General features: G+C 42.6%; 1 protein-coding gene across 6 annotated transcripts in view; it reads left to right on the forward strand.

Moving 5' to 3' along the window:
• The window catches only part of LOC105476912 (testis expressed 14, intercellular bridge forming factor), a 146,001-nt gene that overhangs the window by 129,000 nt on the left and 599 nt on the right, over positions 1–16,402 (forward strand). For all 6 annotated transcript variants that reach the window (XM_071082855.1, XM_071082856.1, XM_071082860.1 and 3 more), the window contains 8 exons: positions 969–1,174; positions 2,597–2,696; positions 3,795–3,869; positions 7,255–7,332; positions 8,114–8,213; positions 11,773–11,865; positions 13,797–13,906; positions 15,511–15,562. In XM_071082855.1, the coding sequence (XP_070938956.1) occupies positions 969–1,174; positions 2,597–2,696; positions 3,795–3,869; positions 7,255–7,332; positions 8,114–8,213; positions 11,773–11,865; positions 13,797–13,906; positions 15,511–15,562 (814 nt within the window). The remainder of the gene's footprint in view (positions 1–968; positions 1,175–2,596; positions 2,697–3,794; positions 3,870–7,254; positions 7,333–8,113; positions 8,214–11,772; positions 11,866–13,796; positions 13,907–15,510; positions 15,563–16,402) is intronic.

Genomic DNA, 16,402 nt, shown 5'->3' on the forward strand with positions numbered 1-16,402 from the left:
TGGGAAGCCAAGCTGTGGGATCACAGCTGATGGCTGTGTTGTCACAGTGCAAAGGTTTTTCCTTAGGGCCAAAGCTGGGTAATCCCATTGTAGGCCAAGGGGGCAGGGTGATGGTGGTGGTGATTATTGGGCAGCCATTAGGAGGTTTTGGTTAGAACTGCAGTGGTAAAGCCATGCAAATACTAGGTCTCCTCTAAGTGCTACTGAATTTAGAACAAAAACATTGAGCTTTGTAGAGTTTGCAACTTAAAACAGTACCTTGTGCTTAAATTTTATATAGTTCTTAAGTCCTGCAACCATATGCAACCAGCATCAAATATCCTGTCTTTAGTGGCCTTACTTCCAATATATTTGTGGTTTAAAAAATCTCCCTTTATTTTATTTTGATAAAGTTTAGAGGACAAGTTTAGAGACTATTATTTTTTATACCATGAGGAACTGTGTCAATGATTATTTCAGTAATTTTTTTTTTTTTTTTTTAAGACAGAGTCTCATTCTGTCGCCCAGGCTGGAGTGCAGTGGTGCAACCTCGGCTCACTGCAAGCTCTGCCTCCCGGGTTCACGTCATTCTTCTGCCTCAGCCTCCTGAGTAACTGGGACTACAGGCGCCGGCCACCACACCTGGCTAATGTTTTGTATTTTTAGTAGAGACGGGGTTTCACCGTGTTAGCCAGGATGGTCTCAATCTCCTGACCTCATGATCCGCCCCCCTTGGCCTCCCAAAGTGCTGGGATTACAGGTGTGAGCCACCGCACCTGGCCTTATTTTAGTTATTAGCAATTTGGAAAATCCTTAGTATAGGTATAAGTTTGTGGGTTTGGATGTTTTCTTTTGTTTTTTTTTTAATATAAAGGATTCATTTCTGCACATCATATTGGGGCAGAAAAAAACAAAAACGAATGAAAAAAGGGAAAAAAGAGAAATAATATAAAGGATTCAGACAGTAACCTCCTGCTTTTCTCCAACAGGGTCAGTTTCTTCAGCTGCCAGTCAGTATAAAGACTGCATTGAAAGTATCACATTTCAGGTTAAGACAGAGTCTGCCTCTTGCTGGAACAGTCAAGAATTTATTCAAACTTTGTCTGATGAATTTATAAGCGTCCGAGAAAGAGCAAAGAAACTGGATTCTCTCCTTACTGCCTCTGAAACTTGCCCTTCAAGACTGCCTGGTCTTGTAAGCATATCAATTCCACATTACAAACTCATGGAGTCAGCCCAAAGGGCCAGTGACCCAAACTGCCAAGATTTCTCCAAATTCATTAAGAAGGGAAGAAATAAGCTGGGTCCTCTCCTGGGTTCCCTGGGACTCCTCTCTTGAGTCTATATTATGGGAGGCTTAAGTTTTGCTTCCTCCTTAAAGCCTCTCCTGGTTACTTCCCTGAGAGTTTTGATCGATCTCTACTGTTCCCTGAACTCCTGAACTAATAACCTGCAGGAAAAACACTTAATGGTATACTGCCTTCTTCTCCTCTTCTACTTCTTCCTCCTTTTTTTTTTTTTTTTCTTTTCCTCTCCCTTTCTCATATGTGTAGCCTCTTCAGGAAAACTACAAGTTCTGGCCAGGCACAGTGGCTCAAGCCTATAATCCCAGCACTTTGGGAGACCAAGGCAGGCAGATCCCTTGATTTCAGGAGTTTGAGACCAGCCTGGGCAGCATGACGAAATCCTATCTCTACGAAAGATACAGAGAATTAGCCGGGACATGGTGCCATGTGCCTGTAGTTTCAGCTACACAGGAGGCTGAGGTGGGAGGATTACCTGAGCCCAGGAGGTCGAGGTTGCAGTGAACTGTGATTGCACCACTACACTCCAGCCTAGGCGACAGAGTGAGACCCTGTCTCAAAAAAAAAAAAAAGAAAGAAAGAAAAGTACAAGTTCCTTTATGAAAAATTGTCAACTTTTTTGGCATTTGGCTCGAAAAAGGTCTCACTTTGAAGTAGGGAAATGACAAGGAATTTTATGTGTTCATTTAACAAACCGTTAATTGGGGAGATTCTAAGTGCCGGGCACCATGTCAGGCCCTCTTCAAGGCATCCCAGTGTCAATAAGACATAATCCCTACCTCTAAGGAACTCACTGTCTAGTGAGAAAGACAGGCCTGATGTAATACAGCGGTAAGTACTGAGTGCTGAGGAGGCAGTCAGGGATAAGAAGGCTTCCCAGGCTGGATGTGGTGGCTCACACCTGTAATCCCACCACTTTGGGAGGCTGAAGTGGGTGGATCATTTGAGGTCAGGAGTTTGAGACCAGCCTGGCCAACATGGTGAAACCCCGTCTCTACTAAAAATACAAAAAAAAAAAATTGGCTGGGCGTGGTGGTACACACCTGTATTCCCAGCTACTTGGGAGGCTGAGGCAGGAGAATTGCATGAACCCGGGAGGCGAAGGTTGCAGTGAGCTGAGATTGTGCCACTGCACTCCAGCCTGGGCAACAGAGTGAGACTCCATCTCAAAAAAAAAAAAGGAAGGCTTCCCAGAGGAGGTGACATGTGAGTGAGTTTGACTTGATCAACAAAACAACTAGAAATGACTGAGCTGCATGCATATGCCTTTTTAGCTCAACACACATGACAGTTACCATGTTTATCTCTTATAGAAAAGATTGTCTTCATTTATTGGGGCTGGATCCTCCAGCCCTGTTAAGGCATGTGACTCATCACCACCCCATGCCACCCAGAGAAGGAGCCTGCCTAAAGGTACCCTGTGTTTAATATCAAAATAGAAGTTTATAATCTAGGAGGCTTAAATTGATGCTTATCAATCTTTGATGCCACAATAGGTTCAGACAGAAATGCTGTTTTCCCCATGATTATAAAAGTAAAACACACTCATTGTAGAAAACTTGGAGAATAAATAAAAGCTTAAAAAAGAAGGTGACTATACTTTTTTAACCTCACGTACTTTTTTTTGCATATATTTTAAATATTTTTATAAATATATAATAATGTGTTTTAGCATAGTGAGATCATATTGTGTATCAGTTCTGGACTGCTTTATTCCCTTGATATATTTTGAGGCTTTTCCCTTGTTATTAAAAATTGCTCATAAATATATTTAGTAGTTATAGTCCATTCTACTTGTTGCTTAACCATTTTCTTACGTGTAAGATTTATATCATTTTCCACTTTTTGCTCTTTGTACATAATTTTTTATCTGTACCTCCGATCCTTTCCTTAGGATAGATTCTTAGAAGACAGTTTCCAAATCACGAGGTCTGAGAATATTAGCAGTCTTGAGGCATATTACCTTTATTACTTTAATTTTAACGTCTTCTGTCTTTGGTATAACTCTTGGAATTTCCCTCAGGGGGATAGAGATTTTGTAAATTATGTTGAGGTTTGGTTAATGTTATAATTGAGCACTTGGGGCAAGACCCAAAGTATGATTGCCTCTAAATCCCCTGGCCTGATAATATTTAGTTAAAGGCCTCCTACTTTGTGCTTTTGTTCATTTTGGCTGGTCCAGAACCTCTGTATTCCTCCAGCAGCCCTGGTCCAGATTGAGCCACTTAGTAAGAATTTGTAAAATATCCTTAGGAAGAGAGGGGCATCGATCAAGCAGTACCAGGGTAAGGGCTGATGTAGGAAAGGAAAGGGATTGGGGTAAAAGTGGGGAGTAAAGACCATTCACATGTTAGGAGGTCTCTACTGGAACTATTATGTAAGAGGTTTCCTTCCTCCTTAGTTTGTTTCGTCATTGAGAGAAATCCTCAGTCAAGTCTATGTGAGAGCCTAGAAAAATTCAGTTCAGGTCCAGAGAGGTGTTAAGACATTTTCCCTTTTGCCTTTTTTAAGAACTAGTAGAAGCCTTCTCACAGCATCACATTGATGAGCTGCCGCCACCATCTCAGGAACTACTTGATGAAATTGGTAAGAGACGTTCAACACAGAATATACTTCTCGGCCCTGTTAGTTATGTCACTGACCACAATATGGTGTCTTTGTCTCAAGTATGAACACTAGTATCAAAGGCTCTGTGACAGCCTGGTTGAATATAGGAAGGGGCAGTTTTCCAAAATTTAGGAAGGGGCAATTTTCCAATAAAATGAGCCACAGCCTGGCCAGGATGATTGGCTTGTATCAGTTGTCATTTTGTTACTTAAAGGACTTATGTTGATGAATCTAAGGGGAAATAACATTCAAGGGGTTTATTATGATGAATTTCTTTTATTAAAGGAGTTCTTATCTCCTTTTCAGACCAAACCAGCCATTCCTTTGAGGCCTGAGGTCTGGCTGCCCAGGCCAAGACACCTGTGCTTTCAGTTTTGCCATTAGCTGTAGGTATTAAAGGTATTGAAATTGTGAATAAATCCCCCTCCTAAGAACAGGGAAGTCAGTGGCACAAAACCTAAAGATACCAGAATTTTCAGGCAGAGACTGAGCAGTACCAACCAAATTTTTTTTGCAGCTGATTGGCTGGCCCTGTCCAGCTGGTCTGATGCTGAAAGTAAATGTTGCATGGTTATGGAAACTGGGGGCAGGTGGTCTGTTTTCCTAGGAAAGACCTGACTGCTCCTTTTTGACAGCCTGGCCAACCAGCCCTTCACCCTCAGAAAATGGATCTCATCAGACTCTGGATAGTCCAGTTCTTGTTATGGGACCTATAGAGAATTTCCTGAGGGGCACCCCTTGGTTTTCAGGGTCTCTGAGGTTTTGTGTTTCATAAAGGAGGAGGTAAATCAGAATTTTCAGGTCTGACTCAGTGGACAGCTCTCTCCAGGCTTATTGTCATAACCCTTAGCTCCTGTCCCTTGGCCTGATGAATGTGGGTGGAGCCAGTCAGTGCTGTCAGACCTTCCTTGGTTTCTTTCTTTTTCCATGGTCATAGGACCTTTCTTGCTTCACTTTACCCTTCCCCCAGTGCCACAGTGTTGTAGAGTCACAGAGTTGTTGGGTCAGGCTCTTAGAGCCCACACTCCCACCCCTGCTTTCCATATCTGGAATTCCCCAGGCAGTCCTTGCGAATTCCTCCTTTCTGGTTGCTCTCCTTAAAATAACAGTACTGCTGAGAGTGGAGGTCACTCCACACGTGTTCTGCTCAGGTAGATTCTTAGTATTATTTGTTCTTGGTCGTAGTTTAAGGCAGTATTGTAGGCTCCTTTGCAGTTTGACCATAGCTGATACTTTTTCTCTGGATCCTGCTGTCTTCCCTCTGTAGTTGCTGTGTAAACCTTCCATTCACCTCCTCCATTTCAGCAGCTGTGTTACCAGACTTTGTCCTGGACTCTGGCCTCATGGTGCTGCTGCACCCCAGCACAGTTTGCAGAAGCCTTCCCTCATTTCACTTATGGGAATTATCTGGGCCTCATTTAGCTTATGGGTTTCTAGGTGATGTCTGCACTTTGAGATGGGTCGGTAATTTTGCAGAAAGACAAAGGGCAGAGGGCACTTGAGTAGTTTCTTCTGATAATGGGCTTGCCCGCCCAATTACTATGTATCATCACTCTGTTGTTTCCCCTAAAGAGACATTTGGAAAGTTACTGGAACTCTCAACTGCTATTTTGGAGGGCTTACATCCAAAGCACCTGACAGGTGCACAAAGTGGAAGGTTCTTTGGAACTAGGATACAGATGATCGTTTAAGATCTGCACTACTTTTAACAAGGACAAAAATGGATTTTTAAAATTTCAAATTATATTAAATGATCTTATGGGGACCCTTGACACCCATGGCTGCCAGGTAGGGCTGCTTCCTGCACTGCAGGAAGGGAGAAGACCTGCACCAGCACAGAAGAGGACCATGCCAACGAGCTCAGGGTGGCTTGTCTATGCTGCCTCCCAGCTTGCTCTGCTTTGCAGAGCACTTTGAGGATAAAGCAGCATACTGAGTTAGCAGATGCTTGTCTTAGTCTAGTGAGTATTCCTTGCTTTGCCTTGCCTTGCCTTTTTCCTTGCCTTGCCTTTTTCCTTTTTCCTTTCCTTTGACAGGGTTTCACTCTTGTTGCCCAGACTAGAGCGCAATGGAGCGATCTCAGCTCACTGCAACCTTCATTCACCTCCAGGGTTCAAGCAATTCTTCTGCCTCAGCCTCCCGAGTAGCTGGGATTACAGGCATGAGCCACCATGCCCGGCTAATGTTTTGTATTTTTAGTAGAGATGGGGTTCACCATGTTGGTCAGACTGATCTCAAACTCCTGACCTCAGGTGATCCACCTACCTCAGCCTCCCAAAGTGCTGGGATTACAGGTGTGAGCTACTGCTCCTGGCCAGACTGAGTATTTCTTTAGGAACTGGAAATGATGGATATTCTTTGCTTTCCATCTTTTCTGTTTCTTTTCTTTTTTTTGAGACAGAGTTTTACCCTGTCGCCCAGGCTGGAATGCAGTGGCATCATCTCAGCTCACTGCAACCTCCACCTCCTGGGTTCAAGCAATTCTTGTGCCTCAGCCTCCTGAGTAGCTGGGATTACAGATGTGTGCCACCATGCCTGACTAATTTTTGTGTTTTTAGTAGAGACGGGGTTTTACTATGTTGGCCAGGCTGGTCTTGAACTCCTGACCTCAAGTGATCCACCTGCCTCGGCCTCCGAAAATGCTGGGATTACAGGCATGAGCCACCATGCCCAGCCTGCCTTCTGTCTTTTCATAAACCAGGTAAAAAATATGAAGTGTAGGCGAATAGAGATGGGAAAACATTTAGATTGTTTTGATGTTACTTTTTGAGAGACTATAAAATAGAGATTAAGAGCGTAAACCTTAGAGCTAGACTGCCTGGATTCAGTTCCCAATTTTACCACTTACTGTCTGTGTGATTTTTAGGCAAGTTCCTTAACCTGAATTTCCTCATCTGCTAAATAGGAGTAACAATAACACAGTCTATCTCAGAGGGTTGTTGTGAAGATTAATTGTGAACATTCATCCTGAATTAATGTACGTGAGTGCTTAGAAACAGAACCTGACACCTAGGGTTCTGCAAGTGTTATGTATGATCATCATCATTTCTATTTTGAGTGTCGTGTGGGATTTTGTCATGCTTGAAGAATTCCTTTCAAACCTGGAATGCCCTAAAGCAGTGGTTCTCAAATTTTATTAGGCATCAGAATCACCTGAAGGGCTAGTTAAAACATACATTGCTAGACCCCCAGAGTTTCTGATTCAGCAGGTCTGAGAAGAGGCCTGAGAATGAGAATTCCTAACAAGTTTCCAGGTTATGTTAATACTGCTAGTCTAAGGATCACCCTTCGAGAACCACTGCTCTAGAGAATGGCAGGACATGCAAGGGAGGAAATGTTTCCTTTGGCTTTTGTGTTGTGACAGAGCTCTTGAAACAGCAGCAGGGCTCATCCACGGTGTTGCATGAGAACACAGCAAGTGATGCAGGAGGCACTGCAAATGGTAAGCGAACTACCTAGATCCTTTTCATCAGGTTCTTGTAACGCTGTCCCTGGCAACACAGTGGTACTTATAGGGAAGTGTGACCTTGAGGTCAGGCACAACTCCACCTCAAGTCTGACTTTATAGTTACTTGTATGGCAAGCTGTTTTACTGTTTCTGAGCCTCAGTTGTCTTAATCTGTAAAATGGGGACAATAATTTCTGTCTCATGAAGTACATATTAGCTCCATGTACAGAGCCATGTACAAGTACTAACATTTTCAAATACTTAGCAAATGTTAGTCCTCTTCCCTTTATAGGACTGCTGGCAGGATGGAATGAGATAGCATATGTAAAATGCTTGGCATACATTAAAGGGTACATCCCTTCCCCACCCAAATTCCTTTCCTAGAACTCCAACTTAGAAACATCTAACAAGTGGAGAACAAGATGGTCCCCAAAGTAAATTTGTGCATTTTGTTTTCATGGTTGCTTGCCTCCTATTTTATGTGCCCTTTCTTTCTTCTGCTTCCTCTGTCTCCCTTGAGCCTTGGCACAAGCAAGGTTTCCTGTAGCTTCATCTGGCACTGAAAAGCTTCCAAGACCCCAGAAGCAGCTGTTGCAAATACAGGTGGCCTGCAGACTGCCACCTGGCCCCCTGCTCTCGTGGGAACAGGGGAGCTAATGCATTGCACACTTCAGGGACCACTGATTGGCCTTAATTTTTGAACTCTATTTTAAAGGCAACCTTTCTCAAATTTTTTTTTCATTCTAATAAAGTTAATTCTTTCAACTGCTTTTAGATCAAAGGCACTTAGAAGAACAAGAAACTGACAGTAAAAAAGAAGATAGTAGTATGCTTTTGTCCAAAGAAACTGGAGATCTGGGAGAGGACACAGAGAGGTAACAGGAAAAGCTGGACTTTTGAAAGGATTTTAAAAATTGTATTAGTTTATATTAGTTTTTTTTCTAATATTGACAAATAAGAAATGAAAAAAGTGGTCCTCTTTCATACTATCCTAGTGGCCCCTATTCCTAAAGGGTTGCTTTTTTTTTGCTTTAAAAATGTTTAATTGTGATACAATGTATATAACAAAATTTACCATCTTAACCATTTTTAAGTGCAAGGTCCAATCACATTAATAAGTATATTCACATTGTTGTGCAAGTAATGTCCCAAACCTTTTCATCTTGCAAACTGAAACTCTATACCCATTTAAAAACTCCCCATTTTCACCGGGCGCAGTGGCTCACACCTGTAATCCCAGCACTTTGGGAGGCCGAGGCAGGCGGATCACAAGGTCAGGAGATTGAGACCATCCTGGCTAATACGGTGAAACCCCGTCTCTACTAAAAATACAAAAAATTAGCCAGGCGTGGTGGTGCGTGCCTGTAGTCCCAGCTACTCGGAGGCTGAGGCAGGAGAATGGCGTGAACCCAGGAGGCGGAGCTTGCAGTGAGCCGAGACGGTGCCACTGCACTCCAGCCTGGGCGACAAAGTGAGACTCTGTCACAAAAAAAAAAAAAAAACAGAAAAAAACCCTCCCCATTTTCTCTTCTTCCCACACCCTGGCCACCACCATTTTGCTTTTTGTTTCTGAGTTTCACTCCTGTTGATACTTTACATAAGTGAAATCATACAGTATTTGTCTTTTTGTGACTGGCTTATTTTAACTTAGCATAATGTCCTCAAAGTTCATCCATGTTGTAGCATGTGTCAGCGTTTCCTTCCTTTTTAAGGTTGAGTAATATGTTTCATTTATCCAGTCATCTGTTGATGGATATTTAGGTTGATTCCACCTTTTGTTATGGTGAAGAATTCTACTGTGAACATGAGTGTACGGATATCTCTTTGAGATCCTGCTTTCAATTCTTTTGGATATATACCCAGAAATGGTATTACTGGATCATATGGTAATTCTATTTTTAATTTTTTGAGAACTGCCACACTATTTTCCATAGCAGCTGCCTCACTTTACAGTCCCACCAACAGTGCACAAGGGTTTCAGTTTCTCCATATCCTTGCCAACACTTGTTATTTTCTCTCTCTTTTTGTGGGGGTGGAAGCTCTTTTTTTTTTAAATATAGTAGCCATCCTAATGGGTGTGAGGTGGTGCCTCACTGCAGTTTTGATTTTCCCTTCCCTAATGATTAGTGATTTTGAACATCTTTTCATATGCTTCTTGGCCATTTGTATATCTTCTTTGGAGAAATGTCTGAGTTCTTTGCTGTGTGTGTGTATGTATGTATGCATATGTGTGTGTGTATACATATATATGTATATATATGTATGATCTATATATATACAGGTATATATGTATACATATATGTATGATATCTATATATACATATGTATGATCTCTCTCTCGCTCGCTCTCTCTCTCTCTCTCTCTCTCTCTCTCTCTCTCTATATATATATATATATATAAAAATTAGAGATGGGCTCTATGTTGCCCAGGGTGAACTTGAAGTCCTAGGCTCAAGTGATCTTCCTGCCCCATCCTCCCAAGTTGCTGGGATTACAGGTGCAAGCCACCATGCCTGGCTCTTTGCCTATTTTTTAATAGGGTTATTTGTTGTTATTTTCTCTTGAGTTGTTTTTAGGGTTTTGTTTGTTTATTTTTACTTCATTTTGTTAGGCAAACACAGTTTCAGTCTCTTTCAAAACATTTTAGTTAGAGGCCTTAGAAGAGAAAATGGGGGCAGTCATCCAGACAATTCAGTCTAAAAGTACAAGGTTGCCTCAAGAAACCTGACTTTGTTCCTGATTTGGAGCTCTCTTTTTACCTGTGTTGTAGGGTAAACTACTTCAGCTCACCTCCTCTGCCTTATTATTTGGGGCCAGGACTAGGTTAAGGTGAGCTCAGGAGATACACTCCTTGGATACAAAATTGAAGGGAGCAACAAAAAAACTCAGTAGTCAAGATAAGTAATATTTTAGTGCAATTTTTTTTTTTTTTTTGAGACAGAGTCCCACATTGTTGCCCAGGCTGGAGTGCAATAGGGCATGAACACTGCTCACTGCAGCCTTGACCTCCTGGCCTCAAGTGATCCTCCTGCCTCAGCCGCCAAGTAGTTGGGTCTACAGGCTCATGCCAACATGCCTAGCTAATTTTTGTATTTTTGTAGAGATGGGGTTTTTGCCATGTTGCCCAGACTGGCCTTAAACTCCTGAACTCAAGTGATCCACACACCTTGAACTCCCAAAGTGCTGGCATTACAGGGGCCGGGCACAGTGGCTCACACCTATAATCCCAGCCCTTTGGGAGGCCGAGGTGGGTGGATCACTTGAAACCAGGAGTTCGAGGCCAGCCTGGCCAACATGGCAAAACAGCGTCTCTACTAAAATTATATTTTAAAAAAATTAGCCAGGCATGGTGGCACACACCTGTAGTCCCAGCTACTCAGGAGGTTGAGGCAGGAGAATCGCTTGAACCTGGAAGGCAGAGGTTGCAATGAGCTGAGATGGTGCCAGGGCACTTCAGCCTGGGCAACAGAGCGAGATTCTGTCTCAAAAAAAAAAAATTAAGCTCTTTTTACGTGATCAAAAGTTAGCTACTATTATTGTTGTCTCTTCCTTTTCCAAAAGGGCCAGCAGTGCTGACCACAGATAGATGCTCCACAGATGCTCAGTCATCTCAGTGCTGTGAATGATCAATCTAGGCACCAAGCCAGAGTGGAAGATATTTTTTCAGATGGGCAGGATTTTCAGGCCTTCTTAAAATACTCTACCTTGCATCTTCTAGCCTTTTCTTGGGAAAACATGTAGGAAAGCATGTGTAGTTCTAGCCTCAGGTAGAAAACTGACTCAGTGATCTAGAATTGAGAACAGAGTCTACCATCAGACTTCGGGAAGCAGTGATCTTAATAGGTGCTGAGGCTTTTTGTCAAGGGGTTAAAGGACTGTTTTAGTGCATATTTCTTCTTTCTTTCTTTTTTCTTTTTTTCTTTCTTTCTTTCTTTTTCTTTCTTTCTTTCTTTTTTTTTTTTTTTTTTGAGACAGAGTCTTGCTCTGTTGACCAGGCTAGAGTGCAGATCTCGGCTCACTGCAGCTGCCACCTCCTAGGCTCAAGCTATTCCCCTGCCTCAGCCTCCCAGGTAGCTGGGATTACAGGTGCATGCGACCATGCCCAGCTGATTTTTGTATTTATAGTAGAGATGGGGTTTGACCATGCTGGCCAGGGTGGTCTCAAACTCCTAACCTCAGGTGATCCACCCACCTCGGCCTCCCAAAGTTCTGGGATTACAGGTGTGAGCCACCGCGCCCTACCAGTGCATATTTCAGTCAGATCTAAGTGACCTCTGTGACTCCAGACACAATCTCACTGAACTCTCGTTTTTTCATACGTATAGTGAAAGCACAGGTTTTAAGGTCCCTTTCTACTCTAAAGTGTTATGCATCTTTGTCAAGGGAGATGGGAAATGACTGTTGTCTCCATTCTCTTCACTTGTCCTTGAACAGAGCTCACTCTACTCTGGATGAGGACCTGGAAAGATGGCTGCAGCCACCTGAGGAGAGCATGGAGCTACAAGACCTTCCCAAGGGCTCTGAAAGGTTATTGTTCCCCAAGAGGGAATCCTTTTTTTCTTTTTCGGGAAGTGGGGCTAAGTTTTAGACTTCTTGGAGAATGAATGCCTGGTGATGGCATTACATTGATTTAGATAAGCCAGTCCTGACTCCACCTGTCTGCACTCATATTTGCCCTTCTTCCTCTGACCACCCACAGTACTCAAGATATTGATTAGCAGATTCATGTCAGTATAGACAGAGGCTTCTAAGTTTGCTGTACCTTGGCCCTGCTACCTTTGACATTTTCATCAGTCATTTGAATTAAATCAGAAAAAGCATGCTTATCAAATTTTTAGATAACACAAATCTAGGAATGAATGCTGATGTGATGAGTAATAGTCTGAGGATTCAAAATCATCTTGACAGGTGGAAATGTTAGATTCTGTAAAAGATAAAGGTCAAAGATCCAAAATTACAGAATGTGTGAGACCTGGTCTAATTGAAGTTTTCATCAGAAGCTTCTGCTCACTATAATTTTACTGAGGGCAAGAAGTATGTCTTATTTTTGTGTGCCCAGTACTGAGCCGTCAATTTCTTGACGATGAGAAGTCAAGAAATTCTTCCTGAGAAGGCATGGGCAATGACTCTGTGAGGCCTGTTTGATGAAGTGCTGAAAAGGTCAATGCAGCATGGATGCTGGATATATAGAAACGTACTGTCCAGATGATGGTAATGTGCTGCTTAGAGGAGTCCTAGGACCCATGTGGGGCTCCATTCTGGGCATCACATTTTAAAAGGGATATTAACAAACACAAGAGTGTGGCCACAAATCAGTCAGAGATCTGGAAACCATGTCATACGAGAACAGCTGAAGGAGCTGAGAAGCTCAGCCTGAGAAGAGCAGATGGAATGGAGAATTTGATAGCTGCCCTCAAATACCTGAAATATTGTGAAGTAAAGAGAGTCAGCTTACTTTTCTGCCCCAGAAGACTGATTAGTGACTAGAAATTGCAGAGTAACAGATTTTTATTCAGTAAAGCACAAACCTAATAGCCACAGCTATCTGATAAAGGGAACAGCTGCCTGCCTTTACACTTACTTTAGTAATGGTTACTGCTGCTCAGGCAGTGGCTGGATGATTCCCTGTCTCGGGCATTTGAACGGGGGTGGAAGATAACCCAAAGGCCTCCTCCAACTCTTGAGCCTGTGATTCTATTAGTGGGAAAATATTAAGAGGGGAAAAATTCTTTTGACTGTAGCTGGCTTTATTTTCTCTCTCATTTGACATATTTTGTTTTGACTATCCACCACATGAAAACAGAATAATCCCTAAACAATGTTATTTTGGTTCAACCAGCATCCACCGAGCACTGACAATGTCCAAAGCACTGTGCTAGGGGCTGGAGGTACCACGAAGAGGGATAAGATGGCTCCGCCTATAAGGAGTTTCCAGTTGGGTCAAGGGGATGGTCTCTGCTTAATAGATTGACAAACGTGGTCTTAAATTTTGAGGTACTTAAATTATTTACATATTTCACTTAGGAGAGAGTTTCAGGAAATGAAGATAAGATGATAAAATAAATGATGGTTTTGAAAAGGACACCCATGAAAATTTAAGTAAAATGCCTTGTTTTTTCTTTGAGGCAATGTAGCATAGTGGTTGAAAGCAGAGTCTAGGGCAGAGTGAGTCTGAGGTCAGATTCCAGCTCTAGGAATTATTAGGTGTGTAATTTAACTTCTGTGTGCCTCAGTTTCCTCATTGCTTAATGGGGATGGCAGTGGTAACTACCTTATATACTTATGATAATTAAATGAGTTAAATTATAGCACTTAAACCAATGCCTGGTCCATAGAGAACACTCTTGTTAGTGCTAGCTATTATATGGGTTTTTTTTGTTTGTTTGTTTTGTTTTGAGTACAGTCCTATTTTCTTGGCTGTTGTGCATATGTTTTGATTCCCCAAATCGTTGTTACAGGGAGATAAATATCAAAGATCAAGAAGTTGGTGAAGACAAGAGAAAAAGGGAAGATAGCATCACGCCAGAGAGAAGGAAATCAGAGAGTGTTTTAGGGACTTCTGAAGAAGGTATGAATTAATGAGTATTTATAATGTAGTCTGTAGTCCTTAGGCTTTGATGTGCATCAAAGTTATTTAGAAATGTTTCCCAGATGCTATACATAATCCTCCTGCCTTTGATAATTTATTTTTCCCTGCAGTTCAGCCCAGGTATTCTGTTAATTGCCAATCACAGCTTTATCACAAAAACAGTAATAACATCCAATTCTATTTCCAAAGCAAGCTTTTGCCCAGTCTCATCATCATTATCTTGCACATTGCCTGGAGAGACATTTGCTTCTTTTTTTTTTTTTTTTTTAGACAGTTTCACTCTTGTTGCCCAGGCTGGAGTGCAGTGGCACGATCTCAGCTCATCGCAACCTCCGCCTCCTGGGTTCAAGTGATTCCCCTGCCTCAGCCTCCCCAGTAGCTGAGATTGTAGGTGCGTGCCACCACGCCCAGCTAATTTTTGTGTTTTTAGTAGAGACGGGGTTTCACCATGTTGGCCAAGATGGTCTCAATCTCTTGACCTCAGGTGATCTGCCCACCTCGGCCTCTCAAAGTGCTGGGATTACAGGCGTGAGCCACTGCATCCAGCCGATGTTTTGCTTCTAATTGTCCAACGTCTTCAAAAGAGTTTTAAATTTAGCTCATATAGATGCTTCAAAATCCAATAAGAAATCACATTTATGGACTTTAAATGGAGTCTACAAGTAATGTAAAAATTATAAATTAACCTTAATTTTAAAACTATTTTGATAGAGCTTGAAGGCTTCTGATATGCCCTTTACAATGATGCTTTCCCATATTTAAGTTCTTCCTACTTAGGGAAGTAAGAGACATTAACTCTTTCAGATCATCTGGTATTCCTTTCATCCCTTCCTGATTTCCTACTCATTCTCCCCATCTCTGCCCTGCTTTGTGCCCCAGAATGCTGACCCTAGTGGACTGTATCTCCTGGACTTCCTGTTTGCCAATGACAGGCCCCAGCAGAAGATTAAGGGGGCTAGAGAGAAGTTGGGGTATTACTTTCCTCCCTGCTTACTTCAGCACCTTGTACCTGGTAGAAGTGGTGTCCCTCCACAAGTGCGGCTTCTGTAGGCAGCCCATTCATCCCAATTCCAGCTCTCATTAGGCTCTGGTAACTGACCTCTTATCTCCAACACTCAGTTCCTTCAGACTTAGGCTTCCCACTGCTGCTAATCACTGGATGCCTTGACATTCCTTGTTCGTTCCCTTAACTCTAAATAAACCTCTGTATGTAGTCACTTCATTAAGGATCTTTACTTGAACCAGCCATGGGTACATTCTGTTTCCTCCAGAACCCTGACTGCAACAGGGCCTAGAGCGTGTAGACATTTAGCTATTAATAGTATTGATTTCACTGAGAAGATAATACAGGGACTTTGTGAATTAGTGTCATTAGTGTCCATTGCTGTGGCAGAAAACTATAGAATGTTAGGAGGGGAACCCATTAACTGTGTTTTTAGAAAGAGTCTATCTGGCAGAATATAACAACCACTGTAGGTAAAACAGTCTACCCTAAATGAGAGGGAGCACTAATATGAATACTGGCACCCTTTGACCTAGAAAATAATCATGTTGTTTTTTCCTTCCTCTTATATTTCATCAAGATGAACTAAAACCTTGTTTTTGGAAGCGACTAGGTTGGTCCGAATCATCCAGGTAATGAGATACGAGATGTTTGTAGATCAAAAGTCATATTTATAGACAACAGAAGCAGAATTAAAAACATTTACCAGTGTCTAAATACACATTAATGACAAAGACTTGAATTTAGACAAACTCGCTCAATGTTTAAAATGTTAGTGTTTATAGGCCGGGCGCGGTGGCTCAAGCCTGTAATCCCAGCACTTTGGGAGGCCGAGGCGGGTGGATCACGAGGTCAGGAGATCGAGACCATCCTGGCTAACATGGTGAAACCCCGTCTCTACTAAAAATACAAAAAACTAGCCGGGCGTGGTGGCGGGCGCCTGTAGTCCCAGCTACTCGGAGGCTGAGGCAGGAGAATGGCGTGAACCTGGGAGGCGGAGCTTGCAGTGAGCCGAGATCGCGCCACTGCACTCCAGCCTGGGTGACACAGCGCGAGACTCCGTCTCAAAAAAAAATAAATAAATAAAATGTTAGTGTTTATAGTTAATTAAAATGTAAAGTGAAATTAATGCCAACTTTGATTAAATAAGTGATAGAGTCAGCATAAGAACAGTTTTAGGCCGGGCACAGTGGCTCACGCCTGTAATTCCAACACTTTGGGAGGCCTAGGTGGGCAGATCACCTGAGGTCAGGAGTTCAAGACCAGCCTGGCCAACATGGTGAAACCCCGTCTCTACTACAAATACAAAAATTAGCCGGGCATAGTGGCAGGTGCCTGTAATCCCAGCTAGCTACTTGGGAGGCTGAGGCAGGAGAATCACTTGAACCCAGGAGGCAGAGGTTGCAGTGAGCCGAGATCAAGCCATTACACTCCACCTGGGGAACAAGAGCAAGACTCTGTCTCAAAAAAAA

Source organism: Macaca nemestrina, chromosome 17, assembly GCF_043159975.1.
Source record: "Macaca nemestrina isolate mMacNem1 chromosome 17, mMacNem.hap1, whole genome shotgun sequence".
NCBI lineage: Eukaryota > Metazoa > Chordata > Mammalia > Primates > Cercopithecidae > Macaca > Macaca nemestrina.